This window comes from Balaenoptera ricei, chromosome 6, assembly GCF_028023285.1.
Source record: "Balaenoptera ricei isolate mBalRic1 chromosome 6, mBalRic1.hap2, whole genome shotgun sequence".
NCBI lineage: Eukaryota > Metazoa > Chordata > Mammalia > Artiodactyla > Balaenopteridae > Balaenoptera > Balaenoptera ricei.
Window position 1 is genome coordinate 114,683,728 of NC_082644.1, and position 17,456 is coordinate 114,701,183.

Genomic DNA, 17,456 nt, shown 5'->3' on the forward strand with positions numbered 1-17,456 from the left:
CCAAATACCCAGGCTGTATGGAGTCACTTCTCTTGGCATCCAAACCCTGCAGCAGGATGGTGGCTCCCCGTGCAGATGCCTCTTCCTCACTAATAAGACCACTAGGTCTTTTGTCTTTTGCCTTGTCATGGCGTTTTATTAAGAAGACAGTATAAAGAGTCCCTTTTGACATAAGTGTTACCTAAGATTGCTTTTTATTTTTATTTTCCCATTTCCAAGTATTTGGATTTTCTTTGCTTATTTGTGTGTCACCTGAGGTAGAGGTGGGGGAAGAACGCTACTGACTGGCTCAGAAAATAATTCCAATCAGAAAAAGCAGGGATGCCTACATTTCCCTAACAAAGCCACCCTTCTTCATCCCAGAATCACCTTTCCTCCTTCCTCGCTGTGTCATCAGAGAAAGAAGCAGGCATGTTTCAGCAGTGCATTTCCCAATTTATTCCCATTTGTTAATTCAGCAAGCATTTACTGCTTACTTCCTCTATGCTACTCTTGTTACTCTTGAATGTGTGTTTGGTCCTTTTGTCTACAGTGTTGTTGCCAGTGTAGGCTCTTTTTATGGCTTTTCTTGGCTATTTTAAATGGAAATTGGGAGATAAACCAGGCACTCCTGGACTAAACACCAATGGCCATGAGGTCCATCCTCTGAAGGTACTCTAGACAGAGCTTTCCCTTCCTCAGTGAATGTTGCCTTTTTCTAAATAAGTTTGTGATGGTTCACATGCTCACCTTCCTCCTTTTACCTTCGACCCCGCTGACTTGAGAGTGTTGAGGACTCCACTCATTGCTGAGGGATGTGATAGGATTTGGACGGTTCCAGGGCCACGAGGCCACAGTGTGCAGGAGAAGGGCGTGGTGCTGCCTTAGTGGGGTACCTGGGTCTTGGGAGGGCCTTGGCTTTACCCCCTCCTCATTACTGATGGGCTGGCCCCTGGGGAGGAGTGGCCAGAATGGGCCAGCGATGGGCCCGTGTTCTTCTCTGTTCTCAGTGCCTTTCCCAACTCTTTCTGTTTCAGTACAGCACTGCAGCCTCCAGGCCCACTGATGGATCCGCTGACGAAAGGGTCCAGTGGGAGTCAGATGGCACAGACCCTTCTATGGAAAGCCAAGTCGTCTCTCTCCTTTGGCATCCAGCCCCTGCAGACGTGGCCAACAAAAGACCCTGAAGTAGAGGCCCAGGTCAACCTGTAAGTAAGTAAGAGAAGCATCATCTCAGTTGGGGCTCATGCTCACTCTAACTTGAAACCCCTTAATGCTCAGGAAGAAAATTATCTTTGGGGGGAAGAGAAATGAGAGAGAGAGGAGTGGATATTTGGTTGGGAGATTTCATTTCTGTTCTTAATGGTGCCTTATGTGTATTTATTTATTTATTTACTTACTTACTTAGCAATGTTCATTGAGCACCTACTCTGGCCAGGCCTTGTCTCAGGCATGGCAGGCAAAAGAGATTCAGTTCCTGTCCTCAGGGGATTTACAGCTCATGGAACAGATAGCCGTTAATCAAATAATCATACAAATAAATATGAACAAATTGTGACAAGTGCTATGAAATGTGGTACCTTGATTCAATAAACACTTACAGAATGCCCTCAATGTGCCAGCAACATACTGGGGATATAAGAGAATAAGACATCTCCTCGCCCATGAATATCAAATAGTATCTAGAAGGGGAAAAAATTCCAATTATTATTCAGAAGCAATGATAATAACTATGCTATAACTAATATATTAATAGATTCCATGTCCTGTAGGGTGGTAACTATGTTTTCCTGTTTACTCCTGAATCCCCAGGGCTTTGTTATGCTGTACAATATTTGTTGGATGAATGAATAAGTAATGAATGAAGAAGATACTACAACACAGTGGTGCTTAGCTTTCCAGGGGAATCAAAGGCAACTAGGTGCAACAATCTGATTGCCTTAAAAGCAAATGAGATGCTTCATCAGTTCAATGCAACGAATATTATTGATGCTTACTGTACCTAAGGGCCAACCCCAGAGATTCTGATTCAGTGGCTCTGGAGTGGGTGAAAGAGGACTCTTCAGGGACAGCCTTTCCAGGGAGGCAGACAAGTAACCAAATAACTCCAGCGCTGTTAGAAAAGAAGCATGTATAATGTGCTATAGGAGGAGGGGATCTGCGGGAGGACAGGGAGGAAAACGGGGAGCAGTTGCTCTTAGCCAGGCAGGATGACCATCGCTTCGGGCAGGAAAGGGGAAGAAAGCCACTTTAAACAGAGGAAAGTGCAGAGCAAAGGCACGGATCCATGAAAGTGGGTCCCAGCAGTGTTGACAGGCATTAAAGCAGTGGTTCTCAACCCTGGCTGCACAGGAGAATCACCCTGGGAGCTTTAACACATATGAAAGCCTGCACCATCCGCCCAAGATACCCAGGTCTAGGGTGGGACACAGATACCAATATTTTATAACGCTCCCCAGGGGATTCTCTTGTGCAGCAAATGAGAAATGCTGCTTTTAAAAATGTAACCACACAAAAATAAATACAAAATAGTTATGAAGTACCTTATACGCCTAGCTAAGGAGTATGAATTTTTATATCTCGAGCAGTGAGGAGCCATTGATAGCTTGCCTGATTTTAAACGATAATACAATTTGAAATAGACAAGGTTCTTCTGGGTTCCTCTGGGAAACTAGAGAAGTCTGGAGTCACCGCTGCCTTTTCAGAGCTGCCACCATACCTCCCACCGTGGCCTGGTAGGTCCACTTATGAGAATATGGGAATTGAATGTCTCCTTGATCTGAAACTGAAATCTAAAATTTCAGTGAATGCTGAATTAATCTGGGCGAAATGCTCCTGTTTCTTGGGGGCCGCTGGTAACCCGCGTGTGGGCAGCTCCAGCGCTCTAGAAAGGAGGGCAGGGAAGCCTGGGCTTTATCTACCAAAGGTGGAGCGGGGGGTGGGGGGTGGAGGTAGGTGGGGGAGTGGGGGGAAGGGCCACTCTTCCTTCCTCTGAAGCTCCAGGAGGGACTCACAGCGCTGCTTCTTTCTAGACTGGATGACGTAGTCAAAGGGGCGGGAAGGACTGCCGGGAAGCCTATAAGACGCAGCGGAAGCAGCCCGAGGTGGCGCCTTCCGGGTCCTATTGGTGAATCTGGTTAGGAGTGGGACCAGGCACTGGTGATTGGCGGCCGCAGGGCTAGCGACGCTGCCGTGAGAACAGGGCGGGCGGGGTCCGGCCAAGGGCTGCACCCCAGACTCAGGGGCCGGATTTGAAACTGATTCCACCGGGAACCAGATGTTGGGTTTTCTGGAAAACAGGCTAGAAAGATGCGTCTTTTAAGAACCGCTGCCGTTCTGCGGGCTGCTCATTCATTAACTCATTCATTCAGCAAACTTAATTGATTACCTGTGTACCAGGCACTTGTGCAAACATCCCAAATGCGTTTTCTCTTTTAGTCTTCACAAAAAAACAGGTAACTACTGCAGGCTCCATCTTAAAGATGAGGAAGCTGAGGTCCAGAAGAGTTAAGAGACTTGTTCAGGTCGCACAGCTTGTAAGTGACAGAGCAGGGATTTGAACCTACATCTGTCTAGCGCCAGTGCCCATCTCCTAATCTCAGTGTGCTCAGCGGTGCCATCAGGAGCAAAGTGTTTATGGGATGTCGATGTCCACAGGGTGTCTTGGTATTGTCGGGTGAAGATTATAGCAGGACCGGACTGGACACCAATAAAGTTGACCAAGTACAAAGTTGGGCCTTGTGCGAGGTCCCTTGGTCATACAAGGCCTACTCTCACCAGAAAAGGCTTTTGGTATCTATGAAAGAACCTACTGAGCATCTGTGTGCTGTGCTGGGTCCTGTGCTAAGCACTGGGTATGCAAAGGAAGCATCTCCTTCCAGATTAAGCGAGGCTTATGGAAGTGCCGTTACCTAGGGCAATCCAAGGAGATTTCTCAGTGGAGAGACTACTTGAAGTGTGGGAACTTTACCAGGCAGAGGTGAAGGAGGCCTCCCCAGACAGAGGAGACTGTCTGTGCAAAGGCCAGCAGCGTTAAACCACTCTGGATTTGAGGGGAACCACAAACAGTCTGGTCCAGCTGGAGCTTCTTGGGGAGCGGTGAGCCTGGGATGGCAGACAGAAGCGAAGTCACTGGGGAATGGGAGGGCTTAACCTGCCTGCTAGGAAGTTTGGTCTTAACTCTCTCAGCCAGAGCACAGCATGATCAGATTTGCATACTGGAAAGATAAGTGGTGTCAGTGGGCAGCTAGATTGCAGGAGGATAAGGCTGGTGGCAGGGAGACCTATCAGAGTGGCCGGATAGGAGATATTAAGTGTTCTGATGAGTGGCAGGAACAATGGGATTGAGTTAAGAAATATTTAGGAGGAAGGTTAGAGTGGACCTGGTAAATGCATGGGTGGTGGGGTGAAGAATAGGACAGAGATCATTAGATACTGCCGTGGGGGCTGAAGAGGGGTACATTTACATCTTTGGAGGAAGGAAGTTCTTAGAAAAGTCTTCTTAGGGAGAGTAATGTGAAGTGGATCTTGAAAAAGGAGGAGAACGTTCCTTCCTTCTTTTCTTTTTCTTGAGTAGATTTTAATTGGCAGAGGTGGGGAAGAGGGTATTCTGGATGGCCGGATCCTGGTTTGCCGCTTGTATGGTGAAGTAGGAGGAAGTTTGGAAGGTCAAATTGGGGGACATATTGTGAAAGGTGTTGTACTTAATGCCAGGACATTGGGAGTCTGAGTGGCTTTTGAGACAGACAAGTGATGGTTTGAGCTCTGAGTTTTAAGAGTTAATTTCACTGATATGTACAGTGAGGAGGCCAGGAAGACAATTAAGAGATGGACTAGGGAGGGGCTCGTCGGTTGTAAGTAACAGCAACCGAACTCAAAATAGTTTAGGCCAAAAAGGAGAATGTATAGGTTAATGTAACCAAACTACGGGAAGGGACAGATCTCGCTCGCTCAGGGAGTGACTGAATCCAGGGACTCTAGTGCCAACAATCAGTCCATTCTTCTCTTACGCCCTCAACCTCCACCCCTTAGCCCTGCTTCTCTCTGCCTGTTGACCTCACTGTCTCCTGCCGTCCATGAGTTTTCACCATGCAGCCGTGGGCGTGATCTCAGGCAGCATGGGGTATGTTCTCACAGACTTGCAACTTGAGAGGAAAAATCTTCCCCATCAGTTAGAAGAACCCTGGGGAAGGACTGTAGTTGCCCAGCCTGGGTCACATGTCCATTCCTGGTTCTGTGGGGGAGTGTCTGTTACCAGGGGCAGAGGGGGTAGTTCTGCTTGCCCTGGCAAACAGAGCAGGGGTGGTCAGGCGGGAGGAGAACAGAATTCAAAGGGGTCAGAGAAGCCAGTGGAGGAGTTTCAAGAAGGGCAGTGCTCTCTGACCGGTCACAAAAATAACTTAGGAAGTTTGTTCAAAAATATAGATCATGGAACCTATTTAATTAGAATCCTTAGTTGTGGGACCCAGGGATCTGGCAGAAAGTGTCAAATATAACAGAAAGTTTGAAGATCGAAACTAAAATCTTCCATTGAATTTGAGGATTCGGAAGCCATGGGGCTCCTCTGAAAACGCCGTTTCAGTTGGGAAGGGAGGGCAGAAGGCAGATGGCGAGTCTCTCTCCATCCTCACGTCTCCTCATTCATAACCTCCTTTCAGGGCCATGTCCGACCCTACAAGAGGCAAAGTTTCCTCATTAGCTCAACACATTAGGAAAAGACAAAGGAAAGCTATTGGAAAGATGGTTATTTGAGGGGCATTCTGCCGTAAACGGATGTCAGCCAGGAGCAGAAGGAAGAAAGTTTGAAAAGTTTTTAATTCCATCTGAATTATCTGCCCATTCTTTTTTCCCATCAGTCCTTCCTGTGATTAATTACAATATACTACCAATAAGTTGGATTTCTTAAAAAGTATAATTCAGACTTAATTTCCCTCACTCGGCTGAATTAGGAGTGGTTTGCTTTTTGATCTTTTGGAGAAAGTTGCCACGTATTTGAAAGAGTTTATCATCAAGGCGTGATACACATATTAGGTAATTTCGTATTTAGACATTTTAAAATAGCTTCCAAAAGCCTCAAAAGACCTAGTTTGCTCCTGAGTAAAGGAATACTTGATTTTAAAACATAAAGCTGGAGAGAAAACCTTTGGGTTTACTGTTGGGGAAATTCTATTGTTTCCATGAAGAAACTTCTCTTCCAGTCCCATGGAGGAAAGAGGCTGGACAGCTGACTTGCCCCTTCCTCTTTTCCTCTCTTACCTTTGGGATCTGGTTGCCCACCGAGCTTGTGCGTTAGCTCTTCTCCTGTTTCCACATGGAAAAACACACCTGTGTCTTCTAGAGACAGGTGTGGAGGCCCACCTGCCTCGGTATCCCCTCTTGGAGCTCGATAGTCATGAGACAATGATTCCTCGGCAACCATTCAGGCGAGTAGCTGCCTCTCTGCAGACCAGACTCTGCCGCAAGTGGGCTGCTCCAGGTCTAAACTTGGGGGAAGTAGTAGGAAGTCTATGTGGCTGTCGGGCTCAGCCACATTTGCCAATGAAACTCTGACAGTGAGGAAACTGATGTTTTGATTTCCATTTGCCTGACTCCTGTCTCTAATTCTCAACCGATTCCAAACCCAGAGAAGAGAGCAGCTTGATTTATTAAAAAGCTCCCAAAGCTCAGATAATTGTGAGACAGGCTAGGATCTGTGTGGGTCTGGTTAGGAGGGGGTTTTGTTTTGTTCTGTTTGTTTTTATTCTCTTGTTCTTCCCTGTCGTAGCAGAGTATGTGGCGCATAGAAGGTGCTCACTAAATGCTTGTTGGGTAAGTTAAAGATAATAGAGCAGACATGCCAGTTAGGAGGCTCCTGCAACGATGCAGGTCTGAGCTAAAGCAGAGAACGTAAAAATGGAAAGGGGAGAAGTGGCAAGGGACTAAAAGACATGATGGAATTCTAGAAATATCCTCACATGCAAAATGGCATATACAAGGTTATGCATTGCAGTTTATTAGTAGTAGCGAAAGGTTGAAAACCATTTACCTAGGAAACTGGTTAAATAAAATACAGTACATCTACTCAGTGGAATAGTACGTAGCCATAAGAAAGAATATGGAGGATCTTTTGGTACTGATTTGGAAAGATCTCCAAGATACATTAAATAGAAAAACAACAAAAACAAGGAGTGGAGGTGTGTATAGTATGCTACCATTTACCAAAGGCAAAAGGGAATATGTATTTCTCTTTCTTTGTAAATGCATACAGCATCTCTGGCAGACACACAATAAACAATAGAGGTTGCTGGTGGGGAGAGGAAATGAGGGGCTGAGGAGGGAAGAGAGGACAAACTTACCCCTGTATGGCCTTTTGGACTCTTGTGAGTTTTGAAGCAAGTGAGTTTTACCTCTTCAAAGAGTGAAATACAGATACAAATATACAACAATCAAAAGCAACACTGTGTGGGGCCTGTACCGGGGCCTGGAGACTGATTAAGATGTTGGATGTGAGAGAAGACCTGGGCGATGACTCTGAACTTGCACCTCGAGTGACTGGGAAGAAGATGGCAGCTCTGCTGACTGAGATGTGAGTGAGGAGTGGGAGTGAGGGTGACTCAGGGCATGTTATGTTTTAGAGGCCCCCGGGGGTGTCCGCAGAACCATGTCCGGCAGCTGTAAGTCTGAACTTGCAGTTGGAGAGAAAGATTGAGTTGGAGATTTGGTCTGGGGAGTTGTTAGCATAGAGGTAGTATTTGAAGGCGCCGGAGCAGTGAGGTCCCCAGGGAGGTGAGTGGCCTGAATGGAAGGGAGAGGAATGTGGATCTTCACTGCTCAAGGGTGGCATAGGGTTCAACACTGAGTTGCTGCTCCGTGTGATCTAAGTCAGGGAGGAGTACGGCATCACTCTGCCAGGACATCCTGGTCCTTTTCTGGGAACAGAAGCTGCACCACTGAGCTCCACATCCCCTGGAGGAATAATCACTAACAGCAATCATTCTTCCTCAAGGAGGTTATGCCATTACTAAAACTCTATTCCTTTGACTATTCGCGTTGTCTATTCTTTCCAATTTTATAGTCCTCAAGGGCCAGCAACCCATTTTGGTGCTCACCTCATCTCAAAGTACAGTGCAGAACACCATAAGGACATACTATAAATAGTGACTAGAGAGTATGACTCTTTTTAATCATTGCTTTTAGGAGGCAAAAGGAAATAGTTTAGGCTGCCCTGCCCTAAATTCACCTAAGCCAACACTCATTTTTATAAATCGCATTTGACTTTGAATGCGGGCTGGTTGCTTTCCTGTCATCTTCTATAGAAAGAAGTGTTCTTAGTTAAAATGCTTTTGCCTCCTATACGTCTGGTCTGTGAGTTTGGTTGATCTACTCTTTTGCTTTCTTTGAAGAATGTTCTCCACCTCCCTCAACACTCTCCCTCATCCTTGGTCTCAAAGTCTCATTTTTGTAGACTGTCTCAGGATCAGACTACCTTGGTGAAATAAACATTTTAGAAAATCTTTCACAAGTATAGTTTGACCTTAAAAGCACAGAGTAAGCTGCTTTTCTTCCACTACGTGGTCTGAATGTACCTGGAGAAAAACACAACACAGAGAAGCATGAAGTGGATCTAAATTGGTCCAGAAAATTAGAATACTATACAGAGGCCATTTAAAAAGCAGCCAGGGCCTTCCCGCCTCTCCTAGGTTACCTCAAGACAAAATTCAGTCAGTTCCACAAGGATTTATATACTTTTATGCTTAAGACTAAGAATTTTTCACATACTGGTATTGGCTATAAAGGAGATCAAAATATACCACCCCAAAATATGCCACTTTGGCATAAGGATTATTTTGAGCTGAAGGCAATTGAGAAAAAGCAGACACAGGAAGAACTCTCTGCCCTCCCCCGATCTGCCTAAAAGCAGGGCATAAATTTCTCTTTGTAAAAGTGCCCCCTCCTCCAAGAGGAGGAGAACAGTCCTTATCACCAGAGACAGAGAAGGCACCAAGATGAGTCTATATAAAGAAACCTTACTAAATAACCCTATCTACCATTGCTTTCCCCCATATATCTACCTTCCCGTGATTTACCACTCCTAGAAGCCCCAAATCCCTTTTCTTTTGTCTTGTGACTTCTCCACAATTTATTGCCCTTTGTTAAAATAGTATATAAGCCTCTCAGTCTAACTGCTACTTTGGGTTTTCTTTTCTGTGCAGGCCTTGTGCATGTAAAGTTAGAAATAAAATTTGTCTGCCTCTTCTCCTGTTAATCTGTCTTTTGTCAGCTTAATTCACAGGTACCAGTTACAGAACATAAGAGTGTAAAGGGAAAGTTTTTCCTCCCTAACAGCTACTTCCTAAAGTGAGAGCATTTTAGATTACAGGAGAATCTAGCTTATCTCTAGATTTCCACAAAGAGACTTTTTTTCTTCTTTGTGTTGTTCTTCACGTGCACACACCTTCCTAATGATGCACAACCTCTGTTTCTTCAAATAGTAATTGTGCTCAAGACTATTCACCTGCTAAGTGCTTCATATGTATTTTCTCATTAAATGCAACAGCCCTATGAGGATTGTCCCATGGTTATCAGTATTTGTTGAATTAATTCATTAATCAAGCCCCATTTTACAGTTGTAGAACTGAGAGCCCACAAAAGGCTGTTTCTTGCCTAAAATCAGGCCGTGGATTAGTGGTGGGTTAGACAGAGTTGAGTAAATATCAGGCAACACTTATGTACATGTAATTTCTCTATACATATATATAGATGTTAGTTAAGTTTAGGATCAGAGTTTTTTTTTTTTCTGTATGACATTCTAAAGTAATTTTTTATTGTACTATAATTTACAGGCAATAAAATGCAAGAATCTTAAGTTCACAGTTGGATGAGTTTGACACTGGCAGATGATTCACTTTTTAATGTTACAGTGTTGATCCACTGCACTTAATTGTATTGCCTATTTATTGAAAGATGCCAATCTCTAGACACAGGGAATGCCAGCCTCATCATGAGCTAATGGCTGGTGAATGATGTCACAATGTGTTCATTGTGATGGCCCCCACAGCATTTTCTTTGTTTGCTCATATTACTGGCATTGTATTAACCTCTGAAGTGAATTGTTTGAGATTAACCTGATGCAACATTTACAGTATTTTCATGTCTGAGTCAAAAACAAATTTCATGAATATGCTGTGTAATGCAGTTCATTTCCAGCAGCAGCTGACAGTGGACTTGTGAGCACCTGGGGGTGTCTCTCCAGGCCTGATCCTAGAGAAAGTTATGAAGTGGTCCCTGTGTTTGCCCTGCCCCTTCTCTAGGTACCTATCTAGTATGGCTGGCCTCACCCTCCTGTGTCACTCCTGGCCCCCGGTAAAGAAGAAAAACCCTAGGGGACATGGTGGCTCTCCTCAGACATTTGAAGGGCTTTCCTGTAGAGGTGATCTTGTTTTATATGGCCCCAAAGAGTTGGCTGGCTTGCTTTCATTCATTCATTCATTCACTCATTATTAAATAAAACCCCACTAAGAGCTAACTCTGTACCAGGTATTATGTTACAAGCTAAGGATTTTGCGTTGAACAAAACCAACAGAGAACCTGCCATTGTGAAGCTTATATTTTAGTAGGGGAGGCAGATGTTAATCCAATACCCTCTTTGTAATTTCTAATCTGAGGGTGGAGGTGGGGTCAGGAAGAAGAAGGAGTTTGGAGAGCTCATTCCAGGTCCTAAGATGAGAAGATGCTCAGCAAGTTGAAGGAAATGAAGAAGGGCCTTGTAGCTGGAGTGCTGAGACAGGGCGAGCGGGCCAGACAGGACAGCTGGCCGGGGGTGTGGAAGTGATGGTAAGGAAATTAAGAAGAAGTGAAAGGGTGAAGATGTAGGACCAGCTGGTGGAAATTAAAGTGTGATGGATTTCAGTTCAATGTAGAAAAAAACTGTTTGACAGGAAGAATGGAGTGCCCTGGGGCAAACTGTTTCTTTATCACTAATAGTGTGTAAGTAGAGACTTGCTGGCTATATTTCAAGTATCTGGTAGAGAATACACTATCACAGATACCAGACTGGACACCAAATGACCCTTAAGTCTCTGGACCTGGAAGTCCCTGGACATCTCTGGAAGTCTCTTCTACCCTAAGATCCTACGCTGAGGTGGCAGGAAGACTGACCAGGCTATTGTAGGGATCTGGGTATCAAATAGTGAGGACCCGTGAGATGAAGGACTAAGCTGGCTAAATAATGGAGATGATCACTGAGGAAATGTCCAACCATGGGGGAATGGAGAATCAGTGGGATAGTGATACAGCAGGAGACTACACAGCACTGTGAGTGATACAGGTATCAGTGTGTACAAATCTCAAACGCAAATCGTTCAAAGAAGCTAGTTGCAGGGAGATGGTCACGGTATGGTATACATTTGTGTAAAATTTAAGATCACGCTAAACAGTACTGCGTATGGTTTATGACTACGTAGTACAAATATAAAAAATAAGCAGGGAGTGCGAACCAAATTATTTAGTGATTGTTTCAAGGGAGAGAGAGATGAAAATGAGATCAAGGAGAGGTACACAGGGGTTTCAGCTGTATCTGTAATGTTCATTATATTATTCTTTATTTTTCTGCATCTTGAAGAAATAAGACAAATTAGAGAAGAAATCCAGGTGATTCTGACATATAGCTAGGTTTTGAGAACCAGAGTCAGTGCTTCTCAAAGTTCAGTGTGCATTTGAATCCTCAGGGGATCTTGTTAAAAATGCTGATTCTGTCTCATTAGGTCTGGGATGGGGCCTGAGGGTCTGCATTTCTAATCAGCTCAGGGAAAAGGACCACTCTGAGTAGCGAGGGTCGGAATGACCTTGGTGTTCTCTAGGATTCTCGCTGCCCACAGGACTGTTCAGAAGTGCCCACTCTGTACAGCATGCCTCCCTTCAGGGTCTAGGTACAGTTGGGGACAGTCTGGGAATCTCAGGAGAGAAGCTTTGAGAACTTGGGAAGGCACACTTTGGAGGGATTTCTCCAAAGAAGTTAAATCTACAGGTGATCCAGGGAGGTACGCAGCAACATATGTTGTCTGCTGATTTTTTTTCCTTAAATACGTTTCTGTTTAACACTTTGTGGTCATGCATGTGCAGGTATCCTGTGGAGCAGTGTTTCCCAAACCAAATTGTACTCTGAGCTAGAAATCCCTTCAGTCTTGACATTATAGGAGGAAAGGAGAAGCCAAGGTCGCTAAAGATTGGGGAGGGAGGGAGCAGATGTGCGGACATAACACTTTGCAGGAATCATTTTCTAGGTAGCAGCGCCCAGGTTTCTGGATGGTGGGTCTTGAACTGAGCAGAGTGACAGGCCTCTCATATCCCAAGATGGCATATGCTACTCAAGAAGGAGACAAAAGAGGCTATTGTACAGTTTACCAAATTTGCTGTACACAGGTGTGATGTGCTTGCACAATGTTTTTGTTCCTGTGAAGTCCGATGTCCTTTATATTTTCCCACCGCGCCGTAAGCGCTATGAGTGCAGGGAGCACACGTCTCGGGTTTAGCACCTGGCCCAGTACCTGGGACCTCACAGGTGCTCAGGAACTGTTTATGGAATGAGTGAATGAATTTCAACTCAGATACAGGGTTTTTTTTAATTAACCTTTTTATTTTGAGAGCATAATAGATTCATATGCAGTTATAAGAAATAACACAAAGAGATCCCAGGTACCCTTTACCCAGTTTCCCCCAGTGGTAACATCTGGCATAACTATAGTAAAGTATCAGTCACAGCCAGGAAATTGTCAGTGATACAATCCATTGGCCTTAGGTTTCCCCAGTGTCACATGCAATCTTATCACGTGTGTAGGTTCATTTCTCCACCACCACAGATAAGACACAGACATGGCTCCATCACCACAGAGTCCCTTATGCTGCCCTTTTATAACCACACCTCCCTCGCTCTATGATTTTGTCATTTCAAGAATGTTGTATAATAGAATCACACAGTAAGTTATCTTTTATGGTTGGCCTTTTCCACTCTGCACGATTCCCTGGACATTCATCCAAGTTGTTGTATCTGTCAGTAGTGTGTTCCTTTTCCTGGCTGAGGGATATTCCGTGGTGGGCATGCACCACAGTTTGTTTATCCATTCACCCTTCCAAAGATTTCTAGGCTTTTTCTAGCTTGGGGCTATTATGAATAAAGCTGCTATGAACATTTGTGTATAGGTATTTGTGAATATATATTTTCATTTCTCTGGGATAAATGCCCAAGAGTGCAAGTGCTGGGTCATATGGTAACTGCATATTTAATTTTATAAGAAAATGCCAACTGGTTTCCAAAGAGGCTTGGCTTACCTTGTACATTCCCACCCACCGTCTATATATATATATATATATATATATTTAAAATAAATTTATTTATTTTATTTATTTTTATTTTTGGCTGTATTGGGTCTTCATTGCTGCACGCAGGCTTTCTCTAGTTGGGGCAATTGGGGGCTACTCTTCGTTGCTGTGCACGGGCTTCTCATTGCAGTGGCTTCTCTTGTTGCAGAGCACGGGCTCTGGGCACGCGGGCTTCAGTAGTTGTGGCACGTGGGCTCAGTAGTTGTGGCTCACGGGCTCTAGAGCACAGGCTCAGTAGTTGTGGCACACGGGCTTAGTTGCTCCGCGGCATGTGGGATCTTCCCGGACCAGGGCTCGAACCCATGTCCCCTGCATTGGCAGGCGGATTCTTAACCACTGCACCACCAGGGAAGTCCCCACCCACAGTCTATAAGTGGTCCAGTTGCTCCGTGTCTTCGCCAAAGTTTGGTATGGTTGCTGTTTTTTATTTAGAGATAGAATCCCAAGGGCACTGGTAGAGATCATTATTGAAAGGAGCCTTGCAATGAATTACCACAAGACTTTAGTAATAGCAGAGAACCTGGTAAGTTCCAGGGACACCTGTCTTTGTCCAGAAACTTAGTAGACACATAAATACTGTAGGAGGAATGCATTCTAGAATGTTAGAGAAGTGAGGATTAGAATGAGAAAGATGACTGACTAATGGTGGGAAGTAACATCAAATATACCCAAAGATATGTCAGAATATCTAACGGCAGATGGGGGGTGGAGGAGGGAAAGGAGAAAAGGGGGCAGGAACCCACCTGCGTTCAAGTAGAGCAAAGGCCAGCAGAGGTTATCATTAATTCATGACTCATTAATTCAACAAATATTCATGGAGCAGCCTGCTATGAGCCAGGCATTCTGAGACACATGGGACATGGTCATGACCGAGGTCGGTAAGGTCCCTGACAGTTAGAATAACCAGCATTTATTTGTCAGGTGTTGTGCTAAGCACCTATGATATATTTTAATCCTCCCACAGAGACAGATGTTATTTTAAGCCCATGTTACAGTTGAGGAAACAAGCTCAGAGAGGATAAGTAACTTGCCTGGGGCCACAGAGCTAGAGTGCCATGGAGCTGACATTCAAATCCAGGCATGTCTGACCGCCTTATGGTTGGTGGAACTTGCTAAGGGATGGTAAACTTAAGATCCTGGTACAGGAGCACCTGGTACTGTGGCCCCAGAAGCACAGTTGGGGAACAAGATGCTATCTGGAGCCAGAATCCAGGAACTCGGATTTCCTGGGACCCTTACACTCTAGAAATCCTCTTGCTTACTTCCTACTTCCTAGTGTCTGAAATCTCTTCAAAAGAGGACAGGATTCTTCCATTTCGTCATTAGAAGTGAATGTATAATTACAGCTCTGCTTTTTTGTGTTACTTATCTTCAGAAGGAGAGACAACTGCTCCCTTATGTGCAATAAGCTATTCTCGTACCTGTTGTTAGGAGGCCCGGGGCTACTTCCAAGCCTAAATCTGTAGTCTGGCACATTTTTCAGCTTCTCTGTCCCTCAAATAGGGGGATCCCGTCCATCTGTCTATTACAAACTGCTTATCAAGGGGGCGGAGGTGTTGTCCTGGCGCTGCTGACATTGAGCTCTGCTGTCCGTAAGCCTGTTGCTTTTCACAAATTCTCTCTGCTGATCCAGGAAGTGTCCCGTTCTTCCATTGGCTTTAACTCTTCCAGCAGGGCTGGAGTTGACTGAGGCCTGGAATAGTGGGGTCTGGCCAGTTGTTAGGGTCAGTCACTAATCTCTGGGCCACTTGAGTAAGGACCTGTATCACTGAGTTTCAGCTTCCTTTTTTTCCCCTTTTTCAGTTTCCATAACTTCGACTCTTTGGAGGGGGTTGTCCTGCTTTCCGGGCCCCTGAATTACATAATGGTAATTTTTCTAGCCTCTGTGTGGAACTGGAAATCTTTGCTCTCATCCCAGGCCTTCTTTAGAGATTTAACATGATGGTCCTCAGCTCTGTTCATACTCGCAAAGCGTGATCCAGCATCCTCTCACATTAATTTACTAAAACAGAAAGAGTTTCTATTTAGAGCCTAGACCCCAGTACCTGTGAGGAACTTGAACCCTCTGATTCTTTTCTGCACCTGCCTTGTTCTGGTGACATGCTCTTGGGTCCCAAGTATTTTCTAGGTGAGGTCGCACTGCCAACACTTTTAGGGAGGGGATGTCGTGCTGAGCTGTGATGCTGCCCTTAGCCCCAGGTCTCCCTTTCCACCACAGGGGGAAAAAAGGCATCTTACATTTGGTAGTATATATAAGTCCATGCCACTCTCTCACTTTGTCCCAGCTTACCCTTCCCCCTCCCCATGTCCTCAAGTCCATTCTCTACGTCTGCGTCTTTATTCCTGTCCTGCCCCTAGGTTCTTCATAACCATTTTTTTTTGGATAGGGAGGGTGGGAGGAAGATGCAAGAGGGAGGAGATATGGGGATATATGTATATGTATAGCTGATTCACTTTGTTATAAAGCAGAAACTAACACACCATTGTAAAGCAATTATACTCCAATAAGGATGTTAAAAAAAAAAAAGGCATCTTATTTAAAATTCTTTAAAAAGTTGGTAATCATGTATGCTGCACGCCCCTTCCCAGGGCTCTCTCTAACAACCGGAGAAGAATTCATACTAATAAAAAGAGGGATAATAATAGCTAACATTTATTGAGTAGTTTTCATGTAATAGACATTATGCTTAGAATAAATTTTTATCTGCTCTTTTTAGTTTATTCTTTATAACCCTATTAAGTAGGTGATACTATCAACCACATTTTATACATGTGGGAACTAATGCCCAGGGAGGTTAAGAACCCACGTCTGTGACTGAAGCACTTGCCCTTAGGGACTGTATGACACCTCCTCCCATTCATGGAAAACTTGATCAAGGCCTTGTCCTTCCTTATAAAAGTGCCGCAGAATGGCTAACAGGTTTCCCAGGGATTCCAGAGTCATCTGGAAGAGCAGTATTTTTCAAAACATTGTCTGTGAACCCCCTGCATCAGACTTCCCACCACTGCTTATTAAAATCGCAGTCAGGCTGAATCACAACCTCTGGGAATAGGGCCAGGGAATCTGCATTTTTAGAAAGCTTCCCACTGCCCCCCCACCGCCGGGGATTCTGATGGACTCTAATAAACACTGCTATTTTCATTGGCATACTAATCACAGCTTATGGGTAGGCCTGAAACCAGCAAAAGGGATTGGTGAGGCTGTAGGGCAGGGGTTGGACAATCTTTCTATAAAGGGCCAGAGAGTAGATAGTTTGGGCTTTGCAGGCCCTACAGGCCTCTGTTGCAACTCCTCGACTCTGCCATTGAAACACAAAAGCAGCCACAGACAGCCTATCACCAAAGGGCGTGGCTGTATCCCAATAAAACTTAGTATTCAAAAACAGGCAGCGAGAGGCCACAGCTTGCTGACCCCGATAGTCATCCTGGCCCACCAGCCCTCTGACAACCCCTTTTTTGTGGGGCTTATTCTTACACTAATTTCTGTTACCTACGGAGAGCTGTACCCATGAAATTAAAATCACCTGTTGTAACAGGTAAACCTTGAATCTTAGTGGCTTCAAGCAATAAAAGTTCTTTCTCATCTCACAGTCCAGTGAGGGTGTGCCTACTTAGGATATTCTGTGTGGTCATTTAGGGACCAGGACTCCTTCGTGGTGCGGCTTCACCCCTCTTGGTCCTCACAGCCATCCTCACAGCCAGCGGATGAGGAAAGAGAGCAAGGATTATTCATGGGAAATTTGTATGGGCGTCGTCTGGAAGAGGTACCCATCATTTCTACCCACATTTCACTGGCCAGAATTCTTATTGTTTGGGGTCCAGAAACAGTGATTTCTCAGGCCTGTGAGGCCCTTGGTCTCGAGACTCTCTCTAGTCCCTTCTGTCTTTGCTTGAAATCCATCCAGTTCTAGCCCGGGCTCATCTCTTCCTTGAAAAAACCTTGCTAAGGTCAGCCAGTAGGAGCCAGCCCACGGGCTCACTCTGACCTGTCCAGCCACGTTCCTTAGAGCTGCAGGCTCAGAAGGCACAGGTCCACCTCCTCAGTTACTGTAGGTGCAAGTTTTATCACCAGTTTGCTACTCTACAACCTAGATCTCTGTCTCTCCAGCCTCTGAGATGCA

At 45.0% G+C, this 17,456-nt stretch overlaps 1 protein-coding gene across 1 annotated transcript in view; it reads left to right on the forward strand.

The window, feature by feature from the left end:
- Positions 1-17,456, forward strand: part of GARNL3 (GTPase activating Rap/RanGAP domain like 3) — a 154,895-nt gene that overhangs the window by 23,397 nt on the left and 114,042 nt on the right. Inside the window, exon 2 of the mRNA XM_059926576.1 lies at positions 1,017-1,187. Coding sequence (XP_059782559.1) covers positions 1,045-1,187 — 143 coding nt within the window. The 5' untranslated portion in view covers positions 1,017-1,044. The remainder of the gene's footprint in view (positions 1-1,016; positions 1,188-17,456) is intronic.